This window comes from Saccopteryx leptura, chromosome 6 (assembly GCF_036850995.1).
Source record: "Saccopteryx leptura isolate mSacLep1 chromosome 6, mSacLep1_pri_phased_curated, whole genome shotgun sequence".
Lineage (NCBI taxonomy): Eukaryota > Metazoa > Chordata > Mammalia > Chiroptera > Emballonuridae > Saccopteryx > Saccopteryx leptura.
In genome coordinates this window covers 177,626,025-177,650,666 of record NC_089508.1, presented here as the reverse complement: position 1 = coordinate 177,650,666, position 24,642 = coordinate 177,626,025, and the positions used below count along the sequence as shown (strand labels likewise).

The 24,642-nt window shown below is 51.4% G+C and overlaps 1 protein-coding gene across 1 annotated transcript in view; it reads left to right on the top strand.

Moving 5' to 3' along the window:
- The window catches only part of ADAM19 (ADAM metallopeptidase domain 19), an 80,227-nt gene extending 57,837 nt beyond the window's left edge, over nt 1–22,390 (top strand). The window contains exons 10-23 of the mRNA XM_066341459.1: nt 713–797; nt 1,457–1,596; nt 3,304–3,481; nt 6,044–6,133; nt 6,893–7,088; nt 8,297–8,405; nt 10,743–10,950; nt 11,652–11,729; nt 11,839–11,947; nt 12,587–12,731; nt 13,840–13,924; nt 14,226–14,450; nt 17,692–17,844; nt 18,941–22,390. Coding sequence (XP_066197556.1) covers nt 713–797; nt 1,457–1,596; nt 3,304–3,481; nt 6,044–6,133; nt 6,893–7,088; nt 8,297–8,405; nt 10,743–10,950; nt 11,652–11,729; nt 11,839–11,947; nt 12,587–12,731; nt 13,840–13,924; nt 14,226–14,450; nt 17,692–17,844; nt 18,941–18,994 — 1,855 coding nt within the window. The 3' untranslated portion in view covers nt 18,995–22,390. The remainder of the gene's footprint in view (nt 1–712; nt 798–1,456; nt 1,597–3,303; nt 3,482–6,043; nt 6,134–6,892; nt 7,089–8,296; nt 8,406–10,742; nt 10,951–11,651; nt 11,730–11,838; nt 11,948–12,586; nt 12,732–13,839; nt 13,925–14,225; nt 14,451–17,691; nt 17,845–18,940) is intronic.
- Nucleotides 22,391–24,642: the final 2,252 nt, after the last annotated feature.

Sequence of the window (24,642 nt, the reverse complement as noted above, 5' to 3'; positions counted from 1 at the left end):
GCATGTATGAAAGTGCAGGGTTTTAGTTATTCCTTGGCCCTGGCCCTGGATGTATGCAGCTGAGGGAAGGATGAATTGAACTGGGGGAATGGAGCTTGGCTGTTGGCAGATTAGGATCACAACCGCAAAACACAGGCAGGTCATTCTTGCACCCAGCTGCACTTGGTGAGGCTTCTGATGGGACACATCTGTTTCCTTGGCCCCAGCATGATGTAGGAATGAAGCATCATCGCCCCACAGCTGCGGCCAAATTCCCCACCCCCACCCCATCCGCATACCCCAGAGCCAGGGATGTGGCATGGGACCCTGGCAGCTGGCGGAAGTGGGCATGATTCACGTTGGCATCAGAACCTGTGCTGCTCCCCCGCACCCCTCCCTCCGACCGTTTCCCGTGCAGCAGGAATGGGACGCGGCTTTGCAAGCCCTGCCCGTTTCCTTCCAGGGCACGGGGCTCTGGGCACGCCGTGGGAAGAAGTGACCTTTCACTCTTTCTGTTTTTTCTAGAGCAGTGAGAGAGTAGGTGGGAGGAAGGGAGAGGTGTGGCAGCCTGGAATCCGCCCAGTTGGCCTGTAACCCCAGGGCCTCTCCCTTTGGGAACCCTCTGGGAGAGTCAGAGGGGCCAAGGGACACCGTGACGGCCCCCTGCCCCTGGGCACTTTGAAATGGGCCTCTGCGTCCCCTCCCGGTCACCCTCTCTCCTTCCCTTCTGCAGGGGCAGGGCTTTCCAGGGCATCACCATCGGCCTGGCTCCCCTCATGGCCATGTGCTCCGTGTACCAGTCAGGAGGCGTCAACATGGTGAGTCTCGGCCGACAGGCGGATGTGGCAGGGAGACAGAACACTGCCTCGCAGGACAGGAGCTCACCTAGTGAAAAACAACTTCACCTTTATTATTGCAGCAAAAAGAAAAGCTTTGACATCACAACAGGCAGTTGTTTGAAGTGAAGTCAGTAAGTAATAAGAAATGGAGGTGCCCAGGGGTGAATGTTCACCGACTGTAGTTTATCCCAGTTTTCAAGCGCAGGGACACCAGGAAGCAATCACATTAATACATCACCAGGTCTTTTATATGTTCCAAAGCAGCGGCTGGGGAATAGTGAGATACTGGAGATGAAAAAAGGTGTTTTTTTTTTTAATTCTAGGTTTTCTGTTATGTATATCATTATGAAACAAGAGCCTGTCTTACAGTTATGGCTAGGAAATCACTGCGTTCTATAGAGCATTCTCTCTGACTGTGGGACTGTTTATTAAATGACTCTTCACATCTGGCCTGTGAAGTAGACGTCAGGGAGCCTGCTCTCCTCTGCTCGCCCAGTCTCTATCCACGCTGTGTTATCGGCAGCCGCAGCCTGTAGTTAGCACGGGCCTTTATCAAGCTGTGTGGCCTGGCCAAAGAAAAGGCGGGGTCGGGGCTTGGGGACAGCTGTCCTCTTGACCACAGCTCTCTCCCTGCGCAGGACCACTCTGAGAACTCCATCGGCGTGGCTGCCACCATGGCCCATGAGATGGGCCACAACTTCGGCATGAGCCATGATTCTGCGAATTGCTGCCAGGCCAGCGCGGCCGACGGTGGGTGCATCATGGCGGCCGCCACCGGGTGAGTCGGGCAGGACGGGGAGGACGGGTGGAGGGCGGAGCGTGCCAGGCCAGTGCAATCCGGTGCTCCTCCCGGCTGGCCGCAGGGAGCTTCTGTTAGACCTTAGAGAGAAATGAGCTCTTGACAATAACAGAATGGGAAGAGGAGAAAGAAAGCAAATGCAGGCAGGGAGCAGTAGGTTCCCAGCAGGGGGTTTGGTGCCGGAGGAACCCGAGATAGACTTAATTTCTGTCTCAGGTCTTCAGCTGCAAAGTCAACCCGACTACATGTGCCTTTTTCTCTTCGTGAACTCTTGATGAGGACCCAGTTTGGTAACAGTCACGATTCTTAGTCCCTCCAGTCCGAGGGGGTTTGATGTGAGTGTGTTACTCCCCAGGGTCGATCGAGAGCGCTGATGTAGCCTCCAGAACAAGGACAGGAAGGAGGAGCATCAGCACTCCCCACAGTGACCCCTCAGAACCCACAGGCTGCGTCCGCCACGAGGAACAGGACGAGGCGGCTGCGTCTCCTTGTAGCTGGGAGGGGTTTTCAACCCAGAGCCCTTCAAAGAGAACTCTGGAGTTTATTCAGAGGATTCATGTTTAGTGTCTGGACTCACTCCGCAGAGAGCACTGGGTTCTCCCAGGAAGTGAGTCACTTGTTGGAAGGCATCATGCTAGGAGCTTGGGTTCCTCCCACCCCAAACCGTTACGACCTGTTTATGCCTCTTAAAGAGATGGTGTTTCAGTGTTTCTAAGGGAAAATGCAGCTTTTTGGAGCTCCAGGGGCCAGTGTTTTTCCCATTCCTCCTCAGCTGTGGCACACAAAGGGTGATGTTGATATGCAGGATATAACTCATGGGCCATGCTCAGATTCCTGTGCGCTCCTGCCTAAGTCCACGTCTTTCTTTCCCAATCTAAAAAAGCATATTTGTAGAAAAATGGTTGGGAGTTATATTAATTACTACCCCGCTTGGTTTTTGAACTATTCATAAATTTTGGTAGTTTAACAGTTCGTAGCAGATCTCTTGTGATATACCTGATAACTGAAGGAAACCCTCACGTGTTAATGTTTAGGTGGTTTAGAGAATTGGATCAGGAAAACTTATCTTTTATAGACCCAGATGGTAGTACTGACCTCCTACCAGGAAATGTGTGGCTTTTAATGCTTCTTCTCAGTGGTGGGACCCAGGACCTTTTAAAGACTATGCACTTGTGAGACGGCTGGTTGAATTTGGGATACTGCCTAAATCCTTAGCACAGGGATCAGATCACTGACCCAACCAAAAAATTTAACCTGTGATCTCTCTGATTTGGTCCTCAATCCTAAGAAAATCTCTATATAATATCAGCTCCAGAAAACGTTTAGGTTGGCTGGCATTTTATGCGGCTCTAAGGCTCAAAAGGCCTGTTGTTAACTCTCATATCTCTTTATTTATTGCAGCCCCCACATGCAAGGGGCAGAGATCGCTGCTTCTGCTTCTTAGATACCTCCTCTCTGCAGAGGAGGGGGAAAAAAAAACAGCATGGAGTGCTTAGTATTTTTTAATTCTTAGAATTGTAAGTCATGATGTTGGTGATGTTTAAAGGGGCAGAGTGTATGTGCATGGGACTGTCGAGGGTCTTAGCCCAGCCAGGTGCGGTCAGCCCAATGGGCGGCAGGACTGGCAGCTCTTCTGGCTGCGTGGTGCTCAGACTCCCCACTAACTCCAGCCTTATTCTCTGCCAGGCATCCTTTCCCCAAAGTGTTCAATGGATGCAACAGGAGGGAGCTGGACAGATATCTGCAGTCAGGTGGTGGGATGTGTCTCTCGAACATGCCGGACACCAGGACGCTGTACGGAGGCCGGAGATGTGGAAACGGGTACCTGGAAGATGGGGAAGAGTGTGACTGTGGGGAGGAAGAGGTAAGGTGTCAAGGCGGTGCTCGCAGAGGGGAGAGAATCTGCATTCATTTCAAATGTCACGGTCAAAGAGAATGCAATCGAAGAGTGTCTTAGTTGTGTGCCTCTCCCGTAACGTCACACCTAAGACGCGGAGAGGAAGCCTGAACTCTGCATCAGTTCTGCACTCTCCCAGTTTGAGGTTGACACTGTTTGTGTCCAAGTCGGGGTGGAGTTCTTCTTGTGAGGGTCTGACCTGACCAGAAGCCAGTCTTCTCCAGTGGCGTGACAGATGGCCTGCTTGGCCTTCCAGCTGCACTGAATTTATTCCGGAGGCCACGCAGCCGGACATAAGAAATTGAACCCGGGACCTAGGAGGATGCTTGAAGTAATAAGCTCGTGCTGTTCAGCCCGGAGAAGAGATGATTGAAAGGGGAAGTAGGCAGGATAGTCAGGCCCGAGAAAGGCTGCTGGGAGGAAGGAGCAGAGCTGCCGTGACCCTCAGTATGAGCGTGGGGGCGCACAGCGTAGCTGTTGTTTTTAACGGACGCACGCTGTTCCGCAAAAAAGCAGAACTGATTAGTTTTTGTGTTGAGAACAGTTTTGGGGAGAATGCATGAGTAAGTTAGCTATGGGGATGTGATTTAGGGTCTGTCTGTGTGGGAAAAGACTATTTGATTTTATTACATTCTCTGTGGTCTGATTTTATATTAATGTCAGCATGTAACTTTTATAATAAAGGCCTAGTTAAAGGTTCTGCCACGCCCACCACCAGGAGTTCAGAGCAGTCAGAAAGGAGGGTGTATGTTATCATGTGAGGGGGACATGGGGTGGAGGGGCAGCCCACGAGTGGGCTTGGCCGGGTGGCTTCCATTCGGAGCAGTTGCTGATTCTACAGGTATTTACCGAGTGTGGGGTGCTATTTTGGGTGCTAAGGCTAAGATAAATACAGCAAAATAGATATGGTCCCTGTCCTTGTGGCGCATTTACAATAGTGGGAAAAACACGTTGATCACATAGTTGGAAAAGTATCTGAATATAATCCACGGTAAGCGCCGGAGGGCCAGCGCCAAGGCGCGATGGGTGTGTGCAGTGTGAGGGGAGTGGCCCTGCCTGGGTGGAGCTGCGGCCTCTGACCCCACACCTGGAGGCTGTTAGGAGTCAGTGAGGAGCACAAGGACAGGAGGCATGTTTCAGCTCGGGGAGGAACCGTGCCTTGAGGTGGGAAAAGACGTGGTGTGTTAGAAGGGAAGGGACACGGGTCTACCCGGAGCCCAGGATGGTGAGAAATTAATGGAAGGGAAGTATTCTTATTTTTTCTCTTAGGGGAGATGGGCGGATGGGCATCTCCGGTAGATGGTGGCTGGTGTCGCTGCGATCCGCTAGGCCTGGGCAGTTATGGTTAGGATATGGTTAATAAGTGTGGGTGGGCGCCAGGCAGACACAGCTTGAACTCTGCTCCAACACTTTCCAGGAATGTGTCTCGACCTGCCATTGGGCTAGTCGGAGCCGCAGTTTCCCTGTCTGTGCAGTGGGAATAATCTCGCTTCACAGACTGCAATTGTCAAGAAATGATTATGGATCGGCCTGTGACCATAGTAGGAGTGTGATCAGGACAGTCAGAGGCACTGGCCATCTCATCAGTCTTTTAAATCTCATGCTGTGTGTCAGCAAATCAGGACCGGGAAGGCAGGAAGGGAGAGCGGAGAGCGTGGAACCCCTAGAGACTTCTGTCCCGGAAAGGCCGGGGCCGGCGAGGGTTGAGGAAGAGCAGCAGATGGTGAGAGGAGTCTGAGAAAGCGGGCCGCAGGAACTTACATAAACTGTGCTCAGGATTGTTGCAGGATGGCCTCTTTCTGTGGGATAGTAAGGCCGAGGGGGTGGGGGGAGGGCCAGGGAGGGCAGCACAGAAGAGACTCTGTGTGTTCCGTTAGGGGTGAGGAAAGCCAGTCACAGAGTTTCCATATAGTGTAATGCTATACTGAAAATCATGTTTTGGGCCGATGCATGATTACGAGGAGAAGTGTGCACATTATATTACGTTAAAAAGCAGTTCGGATCCTATGCTTTTGTAAAGTAAGTGTATGTCTCTAGATGTATATAGGAAAATGCCTAGGCAAATATCCACACTCAAAATAGAGTTGTGTCTAAATTGTAGCGTTACTGGTGATCGTGCATGTGTATATATGTTTTTTCTACGATAAATACACGTTACCTTAGCAATTAAGCTATAAAGTGATTTTTTGGTAACCACTTCCTAGAAAGCCCAGATTCCAGGGCATGTGGGTCCTGGGTGGGGAGATGGTGGGAGATAAAGGAGGCGGGTGAAGGCCCGGACCCTGCCCAGACCCCTGTCCCCTGTCCTGCAGCCCCTGCCCAGACCCCTGTCCCCTGTCCTGCGGCCCTGGTCCGGCCCCTGCCCAGACCCCTGTCCCCTGTTCTGTGGCCCCAGCCTGGCCCCTGCCCAGACCCCTGTCCCCTGTCCTGTGGCCCCAGTCCTGCCCTCCCCAGACCCCTGTCCCCTGTCCTGTGACCCTGGCCTGGCCCCTGTCTAGCGGCTCACGCCCACCCCCTTTGCCTCCCCAGGAATGCAATAACCCCTGCTGCAATGCTTCTAACTGCACCCTGAAGGAAGGGGCGGAGTGTGCCCACGGCTCCTGCTGTCACCGCTGTAAGGTAAGTGGCCCTTTCCCCTGCCCAGCATTCTGATCTACCAGCTCGATGCTCCACTGTGGGGTGATGGAAGGGAAGCAGCCTCCATCTAGGGGAAGATAGGGCCTCGAAATTTCAGATACATGGAGCTGGGACCCTCTCGAGCACATAACGAGCACACGTGGGTATACATGTAAGTGTTCAGGGGAAAGGCTGTATATATATAATTTGGTAGAATATATGTGACTGGGTCTGTATATTTGCATATGTGAGTTTATAGTGTGTGTGTGTGTGTGTGTGTGTGTGTGTGTGTGTGTGTATTAGTTGGCCTGGTTCTTTTGCCATTTCCTCACCATGCGACTTTGGATACATTGCTTAACCTCTTCTGCCTCAGGTTTCCTAACCTGTAAAACAGGGATAATTATTTTACATAAAACTGTCATGAAAACTAAACGAAGTAATATTTGCACAGGGCACTTAAACAGGAGCTCCGTAACAGTAGCCGTTAGGACCAAAGCACCCAGTCAGGTGTAAATTGTTGCAGAAATATTATTTCTCACTACTTTTTATGAAGAGGAAGTGAGTTAGCATTTGTAAAAACACCTGGGGAACTCTAAGTCATGCTTCATATCAGAAGGTGGATGATGGTTTGAGCTCATGAGGTCATGCAAAGTAACGGAAAGGGGAAATTCTGTGCCACGAGGGAGATGCTCACGGGCCCTTTGCTGGTCAGGCTGAGGGCTGGCACGGGGTTGACGCCTTTCCCTCTATTCCTCGGATCAGCTGCTGGCCCCTGGCACGCTGTGCCGCGAGCAAGCCCGGCAGTGTGACCTCCCGGAGTTCTGCACGGGCAAGTCTCCGCACTGTCCCACCAACTTCTACCAGATGGACGGCACCCCCTGCGAGGGCGGCCAGGCCTACTGCTACAACGGCATGTGCCTCACCTACCAGGAGCAGTGCCAGCAGCTGTGGGGTCCTGGTAAGTGACCCGGGCTGAGCGGCCCGCCTCCCGTCCCACCTCTGCTGAGCGTAGAATCTTGGCTTCAAAACAGCATGTCCAGATGCCCCCTTGGGTCGGGCTGGACTTTCAGGGAGAGGCAGTGGACCATGTTCCTCCCGGTTCCTCAGTCGCTAAGTTCTCAGAGCGGGTCCACGGATAAGACTAATCCAAAAGAAAAGTGGGCAGAGGATGGAGACAGAAAAGGCAACGCACGTGACCATTAGCTCTGAGATGTCTGCCCTCACTCAAGTGAAAGCAAGTTATAGGTACTGGAAAATGGGGTTTTTCATAGATCAGATTGGCAAAGACTGAGGAGTTAATATTACAATGTCACATTATTCATAATAACAATACTACAACATCCACAACAAGAACAATAGTAATATAGTGAGATGGACAGTGTGGGGAAACAGAGGTACAACCCCTAAGGAGAGCAGTTGGGAGATATGAAAAGTTTAAATGCACTGATCATTGGACCCATCCATTCTGCTACTTAGAAATCTATCTTCCACTGTACTTGAGCATGTATGTGAAGATAAATTTACAAGGATAATCACTGCGGTGTTGTTAGTTACAACAACAACACCTATATAGCCTATGCTGATTTAATAGCACCAATTAGATTATTTCTGGTGCGACCGTACAGTGTTACATGATGAAAGGAGGCAGCTCTGTATGGAGTGAATACGATCATCTCCCACACGGATTAAGTGAGCAGTGCAAGATGCAGAACAGTGACTAGAGTATACTGTCGTTCTTTATTAAATTACCTCTGAAAGATACACAAGAATTGTATCTAAAAGATACCTAGTTTTCTGTAGAAAGCACATTATTCATTGTGATGACTCCTCCAAGGTATAGGAAGGAAGAACTGCAATGGCTAGTTAGAAAAATTCCCAAGACCTACTTTATTTCTTTAAAATGCTGCGCATGTATGAGATATTTTAAACAATCCTGAAAAGGACTGGGCTCTTTTGTTAGGGAGAAGGCTCAAGATACAAACCTACAAATATGAAATCTTTTTCTCTGAGTAGGAATAGAACACCCTGAAAGGGGGCTCAGGAAGAAAAGGCTGATTATTTTTTCCCAAAAAGCTTTCTTAACCTTGGCCCTTTACCTAGCTTTACCCTCTGGGGGCTTCTGCTCAAGTTGTCTCGTGCACTGATAAATGTTTCTTGCCCACCCAGGAGCCCGGCCCGCTCCTGACCTCTGCTTCGAGAAGGTGAATGTGGCTGGGGACACCTTTGGAAACTGTGGGAAGGACATGAACGGGGAACACAAGAAGTGCAACATGAGGTGATGACCGTAGGGCAGACCCCATGAGGCGAGGGGTCACAAAGCGATCCCTGCTCTGTCCTCTCACTCCCATACTGCTCAGCAGCCTGGCTGGCCCCAGCCCTGGGCCTTTAAATAAATCGTTCCGAGTCAGTCATCTCTTCCAGGCCTGTGGTTGGACAATATCCCATTCAGCCCTAAGGACGTCAGAGGGCGGGTGTGGATGGTAGTGCTTCCTAGAAAGCTGCTCAGACTTCCTTTTGGGACATTCTTATAGTAGTAGGGCAGGGAATCAGCCTTCTTGGGTCATTTCTGCAGGGTGCTAAATTCCTAACTTATTCACTCATTCATTCATTTCCACCACCCATCCACCCATCTGTTCACCAATCCAGTATCTATGAGGATTTACCATGTACCAGCTACTATGCTGAGTACATGGGACTTTTAATCAACGATGTAGTATGGTAATGGACATATGGAGAGAGCCACCCAACCTGTTCTTAGTGAGTGAACGTGGTTTCCCAAAGGAAGTTATGCCTCAGCTGAGATCTAAACAACTTCTCTAGCTGAATAGGGTGGGGAAGGGTGCTGTACACGGGAGAGTGCCCCAGGCAAAGACATAAGGAGAGAAAAGCTGGTGGTCAGAAGAAGTGGTAGTGATTTGATATAAAGGATAATGTTGGGGCACAGAGGAGAGGGGACTGCTTAGAAATGAGATTGGATAGTAAAGCAGGGACCGATCATAAAGACTCATTTTTTTTTTATTAATTTTAATAGGGTGACATTGATAAATCAGGGTATATATGTTCAGAGAAAATATCTCCAGATTATTTTGACATTTGATTATGTTGCATACCCATCACCCAAAGTCAAATTGTCTTCTGTCACCTTCTATCTGGTTTTCTTTGTGCCCCTCCCCTCCCCTCTTCTGCCCCCCCACCCCCCTGTAACCACCACCCTCTTGTCCATGTCTCTGAGTCTCATTTTTATGTCTCACCTATGTATGGAATCATATAGTTCTTAGTTTTTTCTGATTTACTTATTTCACTCAGTATAATGTTATCAAGGTCCATCCATGTTGTTGAAAATGATCCAATGTCATCATTCCTTATAGCTGAGTAGTATTCCATAGTATATATATATACCAAAGCTTTTTAATCCACTCGGACACTTGGGCTGTTTCCAGATCTTTGCTATTGTGAACAATGCTGCCATAAACATGGGGGTGCATTTCTTCTTTTCAAACAGTGCTATGGTGTTCTTGGGGTATATTCCTAAAAGTGGGATAGCTGGATCAAAAGGCAGTTCGATTTTTAATTTCTTGAGGAATCTCCATACTGTTTTCCATAGTGGCTGTACCAGTCTGCATTCCCACCAGCAGTGCAGGAGGGTTCCCTTTTCTCCACATCCTTGCCAGCACTTATTCTGTGTTGTTTTGTTGATAAGCGCCATTCTGACAGGTGTGAGGTGATATCTCATTGTGGTTTTAATTTGCATTTCTCTAATGATTAGTGATGTTGAGCATTTTTTCATATGCCTATTGGCCATCTGTGTGTCCTCTTTGGAGAAGTGTCTATTCATTTCTTTTGCCTATTTTTGATTGGATTGTTTATCTTCCTGGTGTTGAGTTTTACAAGTTCTTTATAAATTTTGGTTATTAACCCCTTATCAGACGTACTGTCGAATATGTTCTCCCATTGTATAGTTTGTCTTTTTATTCTGTTCTTATTGTCTTTAGCTGTGCAAAAGCTTTTTAGTTTGATATAGTCCCATTTGTTTATCCTGTCTTTTATTATAAAGAGTCTTGAATGCCTGGCTGAGATAGTTTGGACTTTGGCTTGAAAACAATTTGGAAATTAGATGCCAATGGGGCAAGACTGGAGGCAGGAAGACCAGTTTCCTGGTGTCCAGATGAGAGAGGATAATGGTGTGAATTAGGGTCAGTGTATAGGAGGGAGGATTGACAGCCTGAAAATTTTTTGGACCCAATAGTAAGAGAGAATGGGGTGTCTGGGATGACACCAGGCTTCTGGTTGCAGCACCTGGGTGCATGGGATGTAAGGATCATAAGGGGCCAGGTGCTCTGGTCAGGCCGTTGTCCTTGCAGTAAAGAGGACTTCCTGAGGCCAGCCCTCTGGCCTGGAACTGCTTGGGGACAAGGCCCCTGTTTCCTTCCCTTGGTCTGAGTCCACGTGGGGACTCTCCTGGTGGGATCCTGGAGCACGCCCATTTTGTCCTTGCCCGTTCCCCAGGCTTGGACGCCCGCTGTCCTGGTCAATAAAAACTGAGCTCTCTGCACCCCAGATGCTTCCCCTCCCTCTGACTCTGCCTTCTTCTCTCCCTCTCTGTTGGGCCCAGAGATGCCAAGTGTGGGAAGATCCAGTGTCAGAGTTCTGAGACGCGGCCCCTGGAGTCGAACGCGGTACCCATTGACACCACCATCATCATGAACGGGAGGCAGATCCGATGTCGGGGCACCCATGTCTACCGAGGTCCCGAGGAGGAGGAGGGTGACATGCTGGACCCAGGCCTGGTGATGACTGGGACCAAGTGTGGCTACAACCATGTGAGTCTCTCCTTCCAGCTCCACTCAAGGGCTGGGCTGCAGAGGGTCATGACTGAGGAAAGTGATCTCTGGAAGGAAGATGCCTAGGCCCCAATCCCAGCTAGCCTAGCATCTCTGTGCCTTGATAGGCTAGCTCTTATCACCTTTGTCCTCGTCATTAACCATCACATGAATTAAGAGATGGACTAGACTAAGAATCAGGGGAGCCTGGGGGAAATAGTGGTCATCTCAGAGTTAATTATGAGAATGAAATTATAAAACACACACACACACACACACACACACACACACACACACACACACACACAGTACTTGGTATAGCACCTGGCAAAGAATAGATTGCTGTCACCATTATCATTATTTTTGAGTTTGATATTAAAATTAGTGCATATTAATATACAATTAAGTAATAACATATAACCAACATGTAATAACATAGGCTATAATAACACCTTTATTATATTATTAGAGATGTTTTAATAGTATTTGTGGGGTTTTTGCTAATCACAGAAGTAATAGTGGAACTTAGTTAACTACTGTCCAGTCCTCTTGGTTTTCTGATTTCTCCATAATAAATAACTGGAAGTGGGCTGCCTTTTTGAGCCCCATATGTTCTAGGTGCAAAACCTCTGTGTTCTGATTGTTAAAGCAATGAGTGTCCTTTTGGTTGTGCTGACGGTTTGGTTTCCTCCTCACGACAGATTTGCTTCGAGGGGCAGTGCAGGAACACCTCGTTCTTTGAAACAGAAGGCTGTGGGAAGAAGTGCAATGGCCACGGGGTACGTGTTCCCCGGGGTCCTGGGGCTCCTCGGCTGGTGGCAGGGGTGCAGGCCCTGTGGGAGGCCGGAGCTCTCCAGGGTGCTGACGCCTCTGCTGGCCCTGCTCCAGGTCTGCAACAACAACCAGAACTGCCACTGCTTCCCGGGCTGGGCCCCGCCCTTCTGTGACATGCCGGGCCAGGGGGGCAGCATCGACAGCGGGCCCATGCCTCCTGAGGGTGAGTGCCTGGCCTGCTTGGGACCTCTGCCCACCTTAGGGGAACGGGTTGGTGCCATAGGGGCAGGGGACATGTTGCAGAGGGGCAATGAATCAGCTTCACTATCCTGATGGTGTAGATGAGGAAACAAGAAACAGCGGCCGAGTGGGCGGAGCAGCTGAGGCTGGTAGCCTGGTGTGGGGCTGAGCTCAGCTGCTCCCTGCCCTTTCTACTGAGGAGAGGGAGAGAGAGAGATCAAGACAGACCATAGGTTATCGAATGAGCTCATCCTTTTGGGGGTGGGTTGGGGTGCCAACCAGTTTTCCTCAGCCACTTAAAAATAATCATGAACCTGGTACACATTCAAGTGGTTTAGAGTCCCTTGGATGCTCAAAGCTGGAAATGGAGAGCCAGGCGCTCAGGAAAAACATATAGATAGTTTACATTTACTGTATACGTATTACAGTTTGTTACTGGAAATCTCAAGGATTCTAGCCCTTTGGTTGCCAAGCATTTGAAACAATATTTGCATTATAATTTTTAAGTTAAAATAAGTAATGCCTCTTACATGCAAGCCTAATACCTGAAGAGGAGTCACGTTGTTTGAAGCCCGTTGCCCGGACAGGCTCCGGGTCCCTCACCGGGCTCTGTCTCTGGCAGGTGTGGGCCCTGTGGTGGCCGGAGTGTTCTCGGCCCTCTTCTTGCTGGCGGTGCTCCTGCTGGTGTACTACTGCTGCAAGCAGGACAGCAGACTGGGCCACCTCAAGGCCTTTGCCCTGCCCTCCAAGTTGAGGCAGCAGTTCAGGTAGGATGGGGTGCCCTGGAGGCCTTGGGTTGTGGATCGCAGATCTTTCTGTCGGCCGTACTGTGTGAAAAAGTTGGTGGAGATGGGTCTAATGCGGGGAAGGCCAATGCAAGGTGCACACCACCCTGTCCCCTTAGCTGTGCTCCAAGACCAGGGCACACATTACTAGTTGATTTTCCCGGAAGTATTCTCTACTGAGCCTGCTCATCACTTAAGAATACTTTTCAGCAGAATACCCCCAACCAATTCTTGTTGAAGAAATCTATTTTCTACCCTTTATCTCATCAGTTTGCTCCCCATTTTAAAGAGCAAGAAACTGAGGCACCAGAGAGAGAGAGAATGACTAGCCCAAAACATTCACAGGGATGGCTGGCTCTCAACTCAAGACAGCGACTTAAGTTTTGTTTTTGTTTTTGAGCTATTTATTCCTACATTGGTCAGCAAACTCATTAGTCAACAGAGCCAAATATCAACAGTACAATGATTGAAATTTCTTTTGAGAGCCTGCCTGGTCTGCATTCTGCTAACTGCAGGGCAGGAGCGAAGAGAATGGGGGACTGTGCCCCCCAGGCAGCCCCTCCGCTACAGAGGATTTCCTCCCAGGTGGCCCTGTTTTATCACAAGCCACTACTAATTTTTTTAAACTTAAACTATATAGGTAGGTACATTCCTTATCGAGGTAGCGCCTGCATGTGGTATTTTGTGGAAGAGCCACCCTCAAGGGGCCAAAGAGCCGCATGTGGCTCGCGAGCCATGGTTTGCCGACCAGGGCTTAGGATGTTGAAGATGTCTAGTCTCTGAGTCCCATAGTAAATTACACTTGTCCTAGAGTGGATTTTTAATCCCAAGTCCTCTTGAGTCAGTGCCTAAGGGGGATTAGTTGGTGGCTCATGAGATTCTCGGGACTTCTTGGGGAAGAAAGGTCTTAAATGGGCGAAGAGAAGGTGCTGAGAAGAACTGTTTATATAAAGTCGACTCCTTTACCCTGAGAGTTCTCCATTGGCCATCCGTGCCTTCATCCCTAGGGAGCTGGGGCTCAGGGGGCCACTCGGGCACTGGCCCTCAGTGTTAACCCCCTTGACGTTCTTCCCCCATTCCCTGCTACTAGTTGCCCCTTCAGGGTGTCTCAGAACAGTGGAACTGGCCATGCCAACCCAACATTCAAGTTGCAGACGCCCCAGGGCAAGCGGAAGGTAAGGGCTTTGCACCTTGAACTTTGCTATTTTTCCTTTATCCTCAGGACCTTACTGGACTTTCCTAAGAGCCTCTGTGCCCGTGAGGTTGATAATAAAAGCCACTTTCTTGGCATGAGAGACATTCAGTTGGTTCTGACATCCCCTAGACACTTTAAAGATTACATCTGACCCTGGGATCCTGGGATTTAACAAGTCACCCTCTCCTCCCTTGGCTCCTGGTCGTCTCAGAAGGGCACCTGTGAGTCTTTAAAGGCACTGAGGGTTCCTTTGTCTTAGTGTTCCTGTCTTATGCATACAGGTGACCAACACCCCTGAAACTCTACGAAAGCCCACCCAGCCCCCGCCCCGGCCCCCTCCGGACTATCTGCACGGTGGGTCCCCACCTGTGCCATTGTCGGCACACCTCATCAGGGCTCCCCGGAACTCCCCAGGGGCTGGGCCCCAAGTAGAGAGGAAGGAGTCTGCCAGGAGGCCACCTCCAAGCCGGCCGATGCCCCCTGCACCAAACTGCCTCCTCTCCCAGGTAAGTGGACGCCCAGCAGCCCTGGGCTGGGGCATTGCTGTAAAGGCCACCGGCACTGCGAGTGACCAAGGCTGGGGAGATGAACCCTGCTGAGTCCGAGCTGCCTGCCTGGTCTGCGTTCTGCTAACTGCAGGGCAGGAGCGAAGAGAATGGGGGACTGTGCCCCCCAGGCAGCCCCTCCGCTACAGAGGGTTTCCTCCCAGGTGGCCCTGTTTTATCACAAGCCACTGCCCACCTTCCACCCCAAAGTCACTGCTTGCAGTTCCCCACGGACGGTCTTTCTCTCTTCTCCAGGTCTTTGCCAATGCTGTTTCCTTTGCCTGATACACTGTTTTCCTTTCGATCAGCCAGTTCCTTTTCATCCTCCTCATCCTCTGGTCTCCTCTTACATCCCACTTTTCTGACCCCCGAAGCCTGAGTTTGGTGGTCCCACACTTCTCCCGGCTTAGTCCTTACCCCACCAAAGGGTGCCCGTCGGTATCTCCCACCGGGCAGAAGTCTGATGAGGGATGTGCCGTGATGCCTTGCTCCTTTCGGGGCAGGGCGGGGGGCAGGGCAGGGCAGGGGCAGGCGGCTCTGGGAGCTGTGAGTGGGGGCTGGGCTGGACGCCCACCACTGCTGCCCTCTGGGGGCAGAGCGGCCCTGCCCAGTGGCCGCCCGTGTCCCCGGCGGGTCTGGGCTCCAGTAGCTCCTACTGTACCTTCTGGCAGCAGTTCCCGCAGCGCAGACACAGATGTTTCCAGGGCGGTGGCCGGACCTGCTGCCTGCCCGAGTTGAATGTGTGTTTTGGGTGTGACCCCACCGTGGAGCAGGGATATGCTTATTTTCCTCCTGGGACTGCTTTCCTTGGGCACTGTCCAGAGGGCTCCCCGGGGGCCCCGCCTGTCCCTGAGCCTCAGGACTGTGGCGTTGGCACCAGGTCCCGGAGGGCCCCTGGGACATGGGCAGTGTCCGGTTTGGCAGAGCTGAGAGCGTCAGGTTTGGGTCTCTGACAAGGCGAGGTTTCTGCTTTCCCGTTTCTCTCATCTGGGGCAGGGGTGGGGTGGGAAAAGCTGTGCAGGAAAGTAAAGGGGGAGGGACAGACAGACAGAGCAAGGAGGGACAGAGAAAGGGACCAGAGCCAGAGGGGGAGAGGACAGGAGACGAGAGCGCATTGTCTGCTCGGGCGGCCCCAACAAAGGCCATGGACTGAGTGGCTGAAACAACAGAAATTCACTTTTCGCCACATATTTTTTTTAATTTTATTTATTCATTTTTTTGGGGGGAGGGGAGACTGAGAGAGAAAGAGAGAAGGGGGAAGGAGGAGCAGGAAGCATCAACTTCCATATGTGCCTTGACCAGGCAAGCCCAGGGTTTTGAACCGGCAATCTCAGCATTCCAGGTTGACGCTTTATCCACTGCGCCACCACAGGTCAGGCGAAATTCACTTTTCAATCCAGAGGCTGCAAGTCCAAGATCAAGTGGTCAATAGATTTGTTTTCATCCAAAGCCATTCTCCTTGCTGTCCCCCGTGTCCTCACACGGTCCCTCCTTTATGCACGTGTGCCCCAGGTCTCCCTGTGTGTCCACATTTCCTCCTCGAAGAACACCAAGGAGATTGGGTTAGGATGTCATTTTTAACTCAGTCTCCTCTTTAAAGGCCCGAGCTCCAAAGGCAGTCCCATTCAGAGGTCCTGGGGGTTAGGGTTACACTGTATGAATTTGAGGGGGTCATAGTTCAGCCCATACAGAGGGAGAGGAGAGAAAGGGAGTTCAAGGGGGGAGAGCAGTGCGTGGGGGCGGGGCTGAAGGGAGAACAGGTTGCAGGAGGAGAGACAGAGCCAGCCGTCCATTCAGATCTCTGCTTCTAAAAGCCCACGCTGCAGGCTTGTTGAATGAAGGTGGAGTCAGCCTCATCCCCTGGCACTGAGCAGCACTGTTATAGCATTAAGTAAAGTGGTCCGGGAAGACCTTAGTGGGAAGGTGACTAACCATGCAGGTGATAGAAAAGCAGAGGAAAGGATTCTTGTCCATTGTACCCCTCTTCCTGTCCATTGTGCCCCCCCCCCACACACACAGCCAACTAGTCATTTTCCCTGTTTTATTTTTATTTGCACAGGCAAAGCATATACAGTATATACGCTTATTGAAAGCGTTACACGTTCACCTGGGCAAACCCCCTCCCCACTCACGCCCCATCCCGAACCTCTAGTAGCAGTTTGCTCTGTGTCCTTCCTGACTGTACAGCTATATTTACGCTGGGGACAGGGTAAGAGGGCCGTGGAGGCTTATTTCACGTAAACTGTCCTCTGTCACTTGTGGGTCAGCTCGTAATGACTCTTAACCATCTTTCCTCATCAGCACGTATCAACCCCCTTCACTCTTTTAAATGCTGCCTCATATGTCCCATGTAAGTTTAGTAAGTTGTCTATTGAAGCAAATTATGATTATTTATTATTTCTTTTGCCGTTGCAACTGGTGCTGCAAGGAACGTCCGTGTCATTTCCCTTTCGTGTACCCGTGCGAATAGTTCTCTAGCACAGGAAGTAAGAAGTGGAATTATTACATCAGACAGTGATTATTTCTAATTTTAATGGATACTCCCAACTGACTCTCCAAAAGGCTCTTTTCCTGCGTGTTAAATCACTCATAAATTCTTTTTTAAATGGGACCGTATAGTACACCGTGTTTCCCCAAAAATAAGACAGTGTCCTATATTAGTTTTTGCTCCTAAAGACGTGCTGGGTCTTATTTTCAGGGGAGACCTTGTATTTCTAAGCTTGAAAAAAAATTGCAGTAGGTCTTTTTTTGTGTGTGATGGAGACAGAGTCAGAAAGAGGGACAGATAGGGACAGACAGACAGGAAGGGAGAGAGATGAGAAGCATCAATCTTTGGTGCAGCACCTTAGTTGTTCATTGATTGCTCTTTCTTATGTGCCTTGATTGTGGGGCTACAGCAGACCAAGTAACCCCTTGCTCAAGCCAGCAACCTTGGGTCCAAGCTGGTGAGCTTTTTGCTCAAACCAGATGAGCCTGCGCTCAAGCTGGCGACGTTGGGGTCTCGAACCTGGGTCCTCTGAGTCCCAGTCTGACGCTCTATCTACTACGCCACCGCCTGGTCAGGTGCAATAGGTCTTATTTTCAGGGAAACAAGGTAGTAATGCCTTTTCTCATCTGATTTCAATCCGTAATGATATTGGGAACATTTTCCTTGGAGCAGGCCCCTCTGGGCTTTGACCAAGGCGTGTGGCTCTCTCCCCAGGACTTCTCCCGGCCGCGGCCACCTCAGAAGGCGCTGCCGGCTAACCCAGTGCCGGGCCGCAAGAACCTCCCCCGGCCGGGCGGCGCCTCCGTCCTGCCACCCGCTGCCACGGGGCCTCAGCAGGCCCGGCCTCTGATAGCACCCGCCCCAAAGGTGAGTCTGCAGGAGTCTGCGAGGTGAAAGCTGCAGCCAGAAGGATCCAGGGGGCAAGACTGGGGTTGAAAAAACAGACGGAGTCCAGGCTCCTTGTTGTAGGGCTGAACTCCTTCCATAGTAAAGAACAAGGAGGGCAGAAGCGAAGTGTTTCTTGGTGCCGACGTGACTATCCCTGAAAAGGGTGATAGGGGTTTTTGTTTCGTGTGAAGTGATGTTTAGGAGCCTGAGCTTGATGGCATCACCCTTGGATCTGCAATGGACCAGCCGGGTGGCCCTGAGCACGCCGCCCTCCTGAGTCCGTTTCCCTCCCTGGAACAAGGCACTAAGAAGCAGCAAAGCCAGCCCGTCAGGTTGCCGTGAAGGGCAAGGCAGTTAATTTAGCTAAACTGCTGGCCTGTGGTACAGTGTGCCCAAATGACCCCTCTTAGACCTCTTCCCGGGCTGGCGTGTTCTCCGGCCCCCAGTCCTAGGCGTCGGGCACCGGGGAGGGGAGGAGGCTGCTGCTGGCTGACTCCCTGTGTTCCCAGGAGGCCTGGGAAGCCAGTGGACTGAGCGGCAGCTTTGGGGGGAGGGAGGGAGCTGGCTCGTCAGTCAGCTTGGAGTAGGGGCACCGCCATGTGGGGTTGATGGTCTAGCGCAGTGGTCCCCAACCCCCAGGCCGCAGACTGGTACCGGTCCGAGGGCCATTTGGTACCAGTCCGCAGAGAAAGAATAAATAACTTACATTATTTCCGTTTTATTTATATTTAAGTCTGAACAATGTTTTATTTTTTAAAAATGACCAAATTCCCTCTGTTACATCCGTCTAAGACTCATTCTTGACGCCTATCTCGGTCACATGATACATTTATCCGTCCCACCCTAAAGGCTGGTCCGTGAAAATATTTTCTGACATTAAACCAGTCCGTGGCCCAAAAAAGGTTGGGGACCACTGGTCTAGCGGACATGTCACAGACTTCCACGGGAAACTATCCCTCTCGCTGACTGGCTGTCACCTGCCCAACCTGTCAAAACCCAGAGGACAGCTCCCTCTGACCCCACCGATGAGCAAGTGGCTAATGTCTCTCCTTCTCCCCTTTCCTGGTTTCCACAGTTTCCTGACTACAGATCTCAGAGGGCTGGGAGGATGACCAGCTCAAGAATCTAGGCCTGCCCAAGGGGCTGCTCCCTTTCCCTGGGGACTCTGAACACCGCCGTCTGGAAGAAGCCTGTCTGGCCGCCTCTGAGCCTCTCCTCCCCGAACCCTCCGCATCTCCGAGACCTCCTTCTTGACTCCGTGCCTCCGCAGCTTCCTCCAAGGCCCACAGGGACCACTATCCAAGAGCATCCGAGTGTTTTTAGTGCAATATGCAGCCCTGGGTGGGGAGCGCAGGAGAGGATGAATGGCTGCTTCCCCAGCCTCCCTTCAGCCGGCCCCTTGCCTCAGAGGTGCCCGTGCCGGGCTGTCTGAGCTGAGCCGAGGAGCCCGGCCAGGAGAAGTCCCCTTCAACCCTTCGGGTCAGGGCTTAGCTTGGAGAAGCCATCCGTCCTCGTCCTGCGGTGGAGGATATGCATGAGAGCCTTCCGTCGCTTCTGTCTTCTCGGAGGTCCCAGGCTAGGCAGAGGCCGGCACTCACCCACCCTTTGCAGCTCTGAGACTGAGGGAGGTCAGACCAGCCGCTGCTGTGCCCCTGCACAGGGCTTGACTGGGGTCACAGCTTGTGGCTCTGTGGCCACATGTGAACAAGTGCAGTCCCCTCCCCAACCCTCCCAGCTCCCCACCTCCCCTTATTTACACGGGTCGCTCTGACCCAGACAGGTACTATTTGTAGGCAGTGCAGACAGCAGGGGGAGCAGCAGGCCTCCTCTGAGCCCTAATGCCAAAGGTTCTGACTCTTGACTCACCATAACTCTTGATTGCCCTTGTTTTCCCTTCTGCACTTTCCAAGTGCCCACGATTTTGATTCCTCCTTCCCCGCTCACACCCGCCCAGGGTGGTGCTGCGGAGAGTGGGCCCTCGGCAGTCCTGACATCCTGGGGTCTGATGCTTGTGACTTACACGTTAGGGTCCTGCCTCGAGGCTTGACTCCATTGGTTCTCAGGAGTCAGTGGACTCGGGCTGTGGCTGTGGGGGTTGTGGTTTCATTTTCCGTTGTGTTTTGCGACCTCAGCAGGGTCAGGGTCTCCCCCGCTACTCCCCGGGGAGCCCCATCCTGTCCCGAGGTCCGTCACTGACCTGAGGCAGAGCTGGGGCCCTCTGAGCAGAGCGCAGCCCTGTCTCTGGAGGTCTCTGGAGAAGGAGCTGTCACCAGTCTTGAAAGAACAGAGTCTGAGCTGGGGCCACCCAGGCCATTTATGACCTACCTGCTTGTGCTCTCTCCTCTGGTCACTGCCTTTACTTGGCCCTCACAGAGAGAGACCCCGGAGCAGCCAGGGGACCCCACTCTGGAGGGTCCTCCCCGGAGCAGGGTGGGAGGGCCGTGTGGTGCTCTGCCAAATCAGACGGCTTATTGCTGGAATGTTCCCTGGGACTGTCTCCCGCCCCACAAAGGTGCTGCAGGGCCCGTGAAAACCTCAGTGCAAGGAAGAGACTTGACCTTTCCCTCCCAGCCACCGCCCGACCCCCTTCCAGTTCTCTGCACGTGACTGGTGCTCAATAGGTGTCCCTGCGCCTGTGGACAGGTGGGACGTCTGGGATCTGCACCCGGGGTCACACAAGGGGTGGATTCAGAAAGAGCTCAGGAAAATGAGGTTCTCTTCCCTCAGGTAGTTGTGACATTCGCGCCCCCTTCTCCCTGACACGGGCCCTGGTTGCTCCCCGTTGCCAATCTTTGCCTTTCTTGCTGTCACGAAGTCAGGGGACAGCCTGCCATTAAAGTGTGCTACTGCAAATGTCCCAGGCCACAGTGGCTGGGCCCCAGAAAAGTAAAGGTGAGGACAGCCTCTACAAATATATATAAATATAAATATATATATATCTATAATCACCCCCTAAGCCACCCCAAGGCTCACCGACGTTCCCGCGGGCTGTCTGGCTCCTCCCTCACATCAGACGGTAGATCTCTGGGGGGAAATGCCACAGCCACTGTGGCTGCGTGAGCCTTCTGAACCTGAACTCCGCTCTCCCTAGAACCATCCCCGAAAGAGATCTGGGTTGTTGCTTTTTTATTTTTGTTTGTTTTCCACTGTTTGAATACCACCTCCATCCCACAAAATTGTGCTGTGAACTGGAAAATGGCTGAATGTTTAAAATTTGATAGACGGCCCCGGCAGCCGGTTCTCCTTCCTGTTCCACTCCCTCCCGGCTCTCTCTGTTCAGGGGGCCGGGCGTGGCCGTTCTGGTGGGCCATAGTGGCTGGACAGGAGCAAGACCGGCCATGACGGCCCCCGTCCCCTCCTGCGCCCACGTGCTGCTTTGAGGTGACAGATAAATTTGGACTTGGGGAAGCGGGGGGATTTACTTGACAGGATTACTGCTAGATGGCGGAAGGGGATATTGGGGTAGACAAGCCGCTGCAGGGTCTGCCCACACCCCACAGCTCGGAGCAGAGGCCTTGACTTTTCCAGGGAGGCCTGAACGTGGCTAAAAGGTGTATTCAGGAGCCATCTTTGTGCTCGACCTTTTGGGGGAGGGTTGTATATGTTGGCTCAGGCTGGCGGTGGGTCCAGGTTCAGAGTCTGACGGGGAGGAGAGGGGTTGAACTAAAGTTGAACTAAGGTAGGGAGTTAACCAGCCCTGCGTTCAGATGCAGATGTCCATAAATCTTTTTAAAAGTTAATTTAGCCTCCTGCCAGTTTTATGACCCTGGAAATGTTTTTCTTAAGGGCCTGGGAGCCATCTCTGAAATGTAAGCCTCAGGGGACCCTGACGGAGATAGCCAGGGGGGGAGATAGCCCCTGGCTCCGTGCCTGCGTCAGTGGGAACGGCCGTGGGCACTGGCTCCAAGTCTGAACTACCTGCTGGCCTTAAGTTCTTTTCAGCCTTGTTTCCGTCTTCCTGGAAAAGAACGGGCCCTTTCCTCCCCAGCTTGGAGACACTTAGAGATCTCGTGGAGTTGCAACAGCCCCTCCACCCTATTGCAGGGGTCCCTTGCCGTCTCTTGCAGTAATCCTTGTGAATAAAGCCTCCCGTTACCTATGTCTAAATCTGTTATTTGGCAGAGGGGATGGAAGACTTGCATACTTAAATTGGGGACCAGTTCAAAGTCAGTGATTGTATTAAACACCTATGTAACAGCTCTGCTGGACACCCAGGAAAACCCAGGGAATGCCGACTGGAAAGGTGCTAAGAGGGGTTCTGCGGAGTCCAAGCCGAGCGCCCCCAGAGCGACCCCTCCCCACATCCTCACACCGCCCGCTGTGTGTGTGTATGTGACCAGGATCCAGGGCAATGTGAAGTTTCTTTTATTTGGGAGATTGTTCATGGAAAACAGATCCTCTTCTCTCTCGTCCACCTATTAATTGTTTACAATATTTGTACATCTATGCAAAATACTTGAATGGGCCAAGGTGCCTTTTTTTTCCTTGTTTGTATTTAATTATAATAAATTGTCATTTGAAATGCTGTCTGGTTTGGCGACTCTCTTTTGTTTGTTTTGATGTCCTACCGCGCAGCCTGGTGAGGATCTGTCACGTGAGGACTCCTCAGAAGAGTGCCCACAGGGACCATCCATCCGTCCAGCCTATTGGGCCATTGTAGAGCTACACCGAAGTCTCGGGCTTCCCTGGGACCAGTGGAAAGGGAAAGTGTCTCTTTGTACTTGGACGTAGGCTGGGCTAGTTTACTTAGGTCTTGAGTCACTAAAGGCATGAATAATCTTGGGATTCCCTGATACGCATTTAAGATACAGCTAAGACCCTCTGTTCTAACTATCTTAATTGCTAGGGATCATGTACTTCAAAGAGGGGAGGACTTGCCCGAGGTCTGCTGGGCTGGGCGGGCAGGGCAGAGCCCAGGTTCGGGGTGGGTGTGCTTTCTGAGTCCGGAGCCCTGTGTGGTAACAGCTCAGCCATTAGTGCTTCCCCAGCTCTGAAAGGGTTCCACCCTCATTCTCTCATTTGCTCCTTGCTTCAATTTTGAAGTTCCCTAAGAGAGAAAGACTCATAGTCACCATAATAGCAGTTAACATTTACTGAGTACTTAACCCACGCTAGGCTCTGAGGGCCACTTTATCTCATTTCATCTTCACAAGAGTCCTTGATATCTGATGATACTGTTCTAACTTTTCATGTTGATGAGTTTGCCTGAAGACACCGAAAGCCTCAAACACAAATGCCCCGACTACTAAAACACCTGCTCATGATATCAGCCCCCACCCAAACAGCGCTGCCTGCCTCAAACCATCTAAACCAATTACTGTGTCCATCTGTGGACAGCCAGTCACGGACTGGTCAGTAGCATATGACACAGAGCCTGGCTGCACAGACCTGGGTTCAAATTCTGCCTCTGCTGCTCGCTAGGTGTGTGAGAGCGGGTATATTCCAGAAGTCTGAGTCCGCTTTTATTATACGAGTGGGAATGCTGCCTGCCCCCGAAGTGCCGTTCCTGAGTGCTCAGAAACAACACCAGCTTTACGGCTGCTCTGCTTAACGTGTTGGGCTTCTGTTAGGGTCTGTTCAGGTTGAAGGCTGGCCTCCAAGACAGTTTGGGCAAAGCAGGACTCACTGTTCCTCTGAGGGCCAACTCTGTGCTGAGGACATCAACGGGACCTCCATGGTCGCCCTGTGAGCTGAGGAGTGGAACTCCAGACAGCTCGCACCGGCTCAGCCCAGGTCACAAGAAGAAATGAACAGAGTAACACCAGACCGCAATCGGGGCCAAGTTGCAGGGGTCTCCAAACTTTTTACACAGGGGGCCAGTTCACTGTCCCTCAGACCATTGGAGGGCTGCCAAATACAGTGGTCCTCTCACTGACCACCAATGAAAGAGGTGCCCCTTCCAGAAGTGCAGTGGGGGCTGGATAAATGGCCTCAGGGGGCTGCATTGCAGTCCATGGGCCGTAGTTTGGGGACACCTGCTAGAGAGTCATACTCACTCCTGGTCGTTAAAACTGCGGGCTTGGAGCCAGATATGAACTTTAAGTTCTTCCTGGCCATGTGGCCTTGGGTGGATATCTAACCTCCCTGAGGCCCTTTCCGCAGATATGAAAACGATACCGGCCCAGTACATGACTACCTGGCATGACCTGCTTGGCCCTGGCCGGGTAGCTCAGTGGCTTAGAGCATCACCGCGATACGCCAAGGTTGCGGGTTCAGTCCCCAAGTCAGGGCATGTGTATGAATCAACCAATGTATGCATAAATAAGTGGGGCAACAATTCGACGTTTCCCTCCTTTCCTCTCTCTAGAATTAATCAAATCAAATAAATAGATAAAATGAGTATAGAAATACATCTGCCTTGGGGAGTTTGGAGGGCTGAAAGAGAGAATGGATGTGAAGCTCTTGGCACTACGCCAGGCTCCTAGTCAGGGCTCAGGCATTAACAAGGGATAGGTATCCTCTACTGACTCTCTTCCCAAAACAACCTTTTCTACTCTAGTGGGGGCTGTTGAAAACCACTGTAGAGACTTCCTTGGAGGCCACAACCCTCCAGAGACTGGGGACTGGCTTCCCAGCCCCAGAGGAACCAGGGTAATTGTTCCGTGGCCAAGGAAGGCTAAGACTCAAGTATAAAGTAAACACACTCGAAGGTCTTTATTCTTGACCCTGCAGACCACACTCTCAGGGACCTCAGATTACTGATATTCTCAAGATCCAATGTGTTGCATTGATTTTAGTCCGATACAGAGATCCACATTCATTTAAAACTGGGGCTTT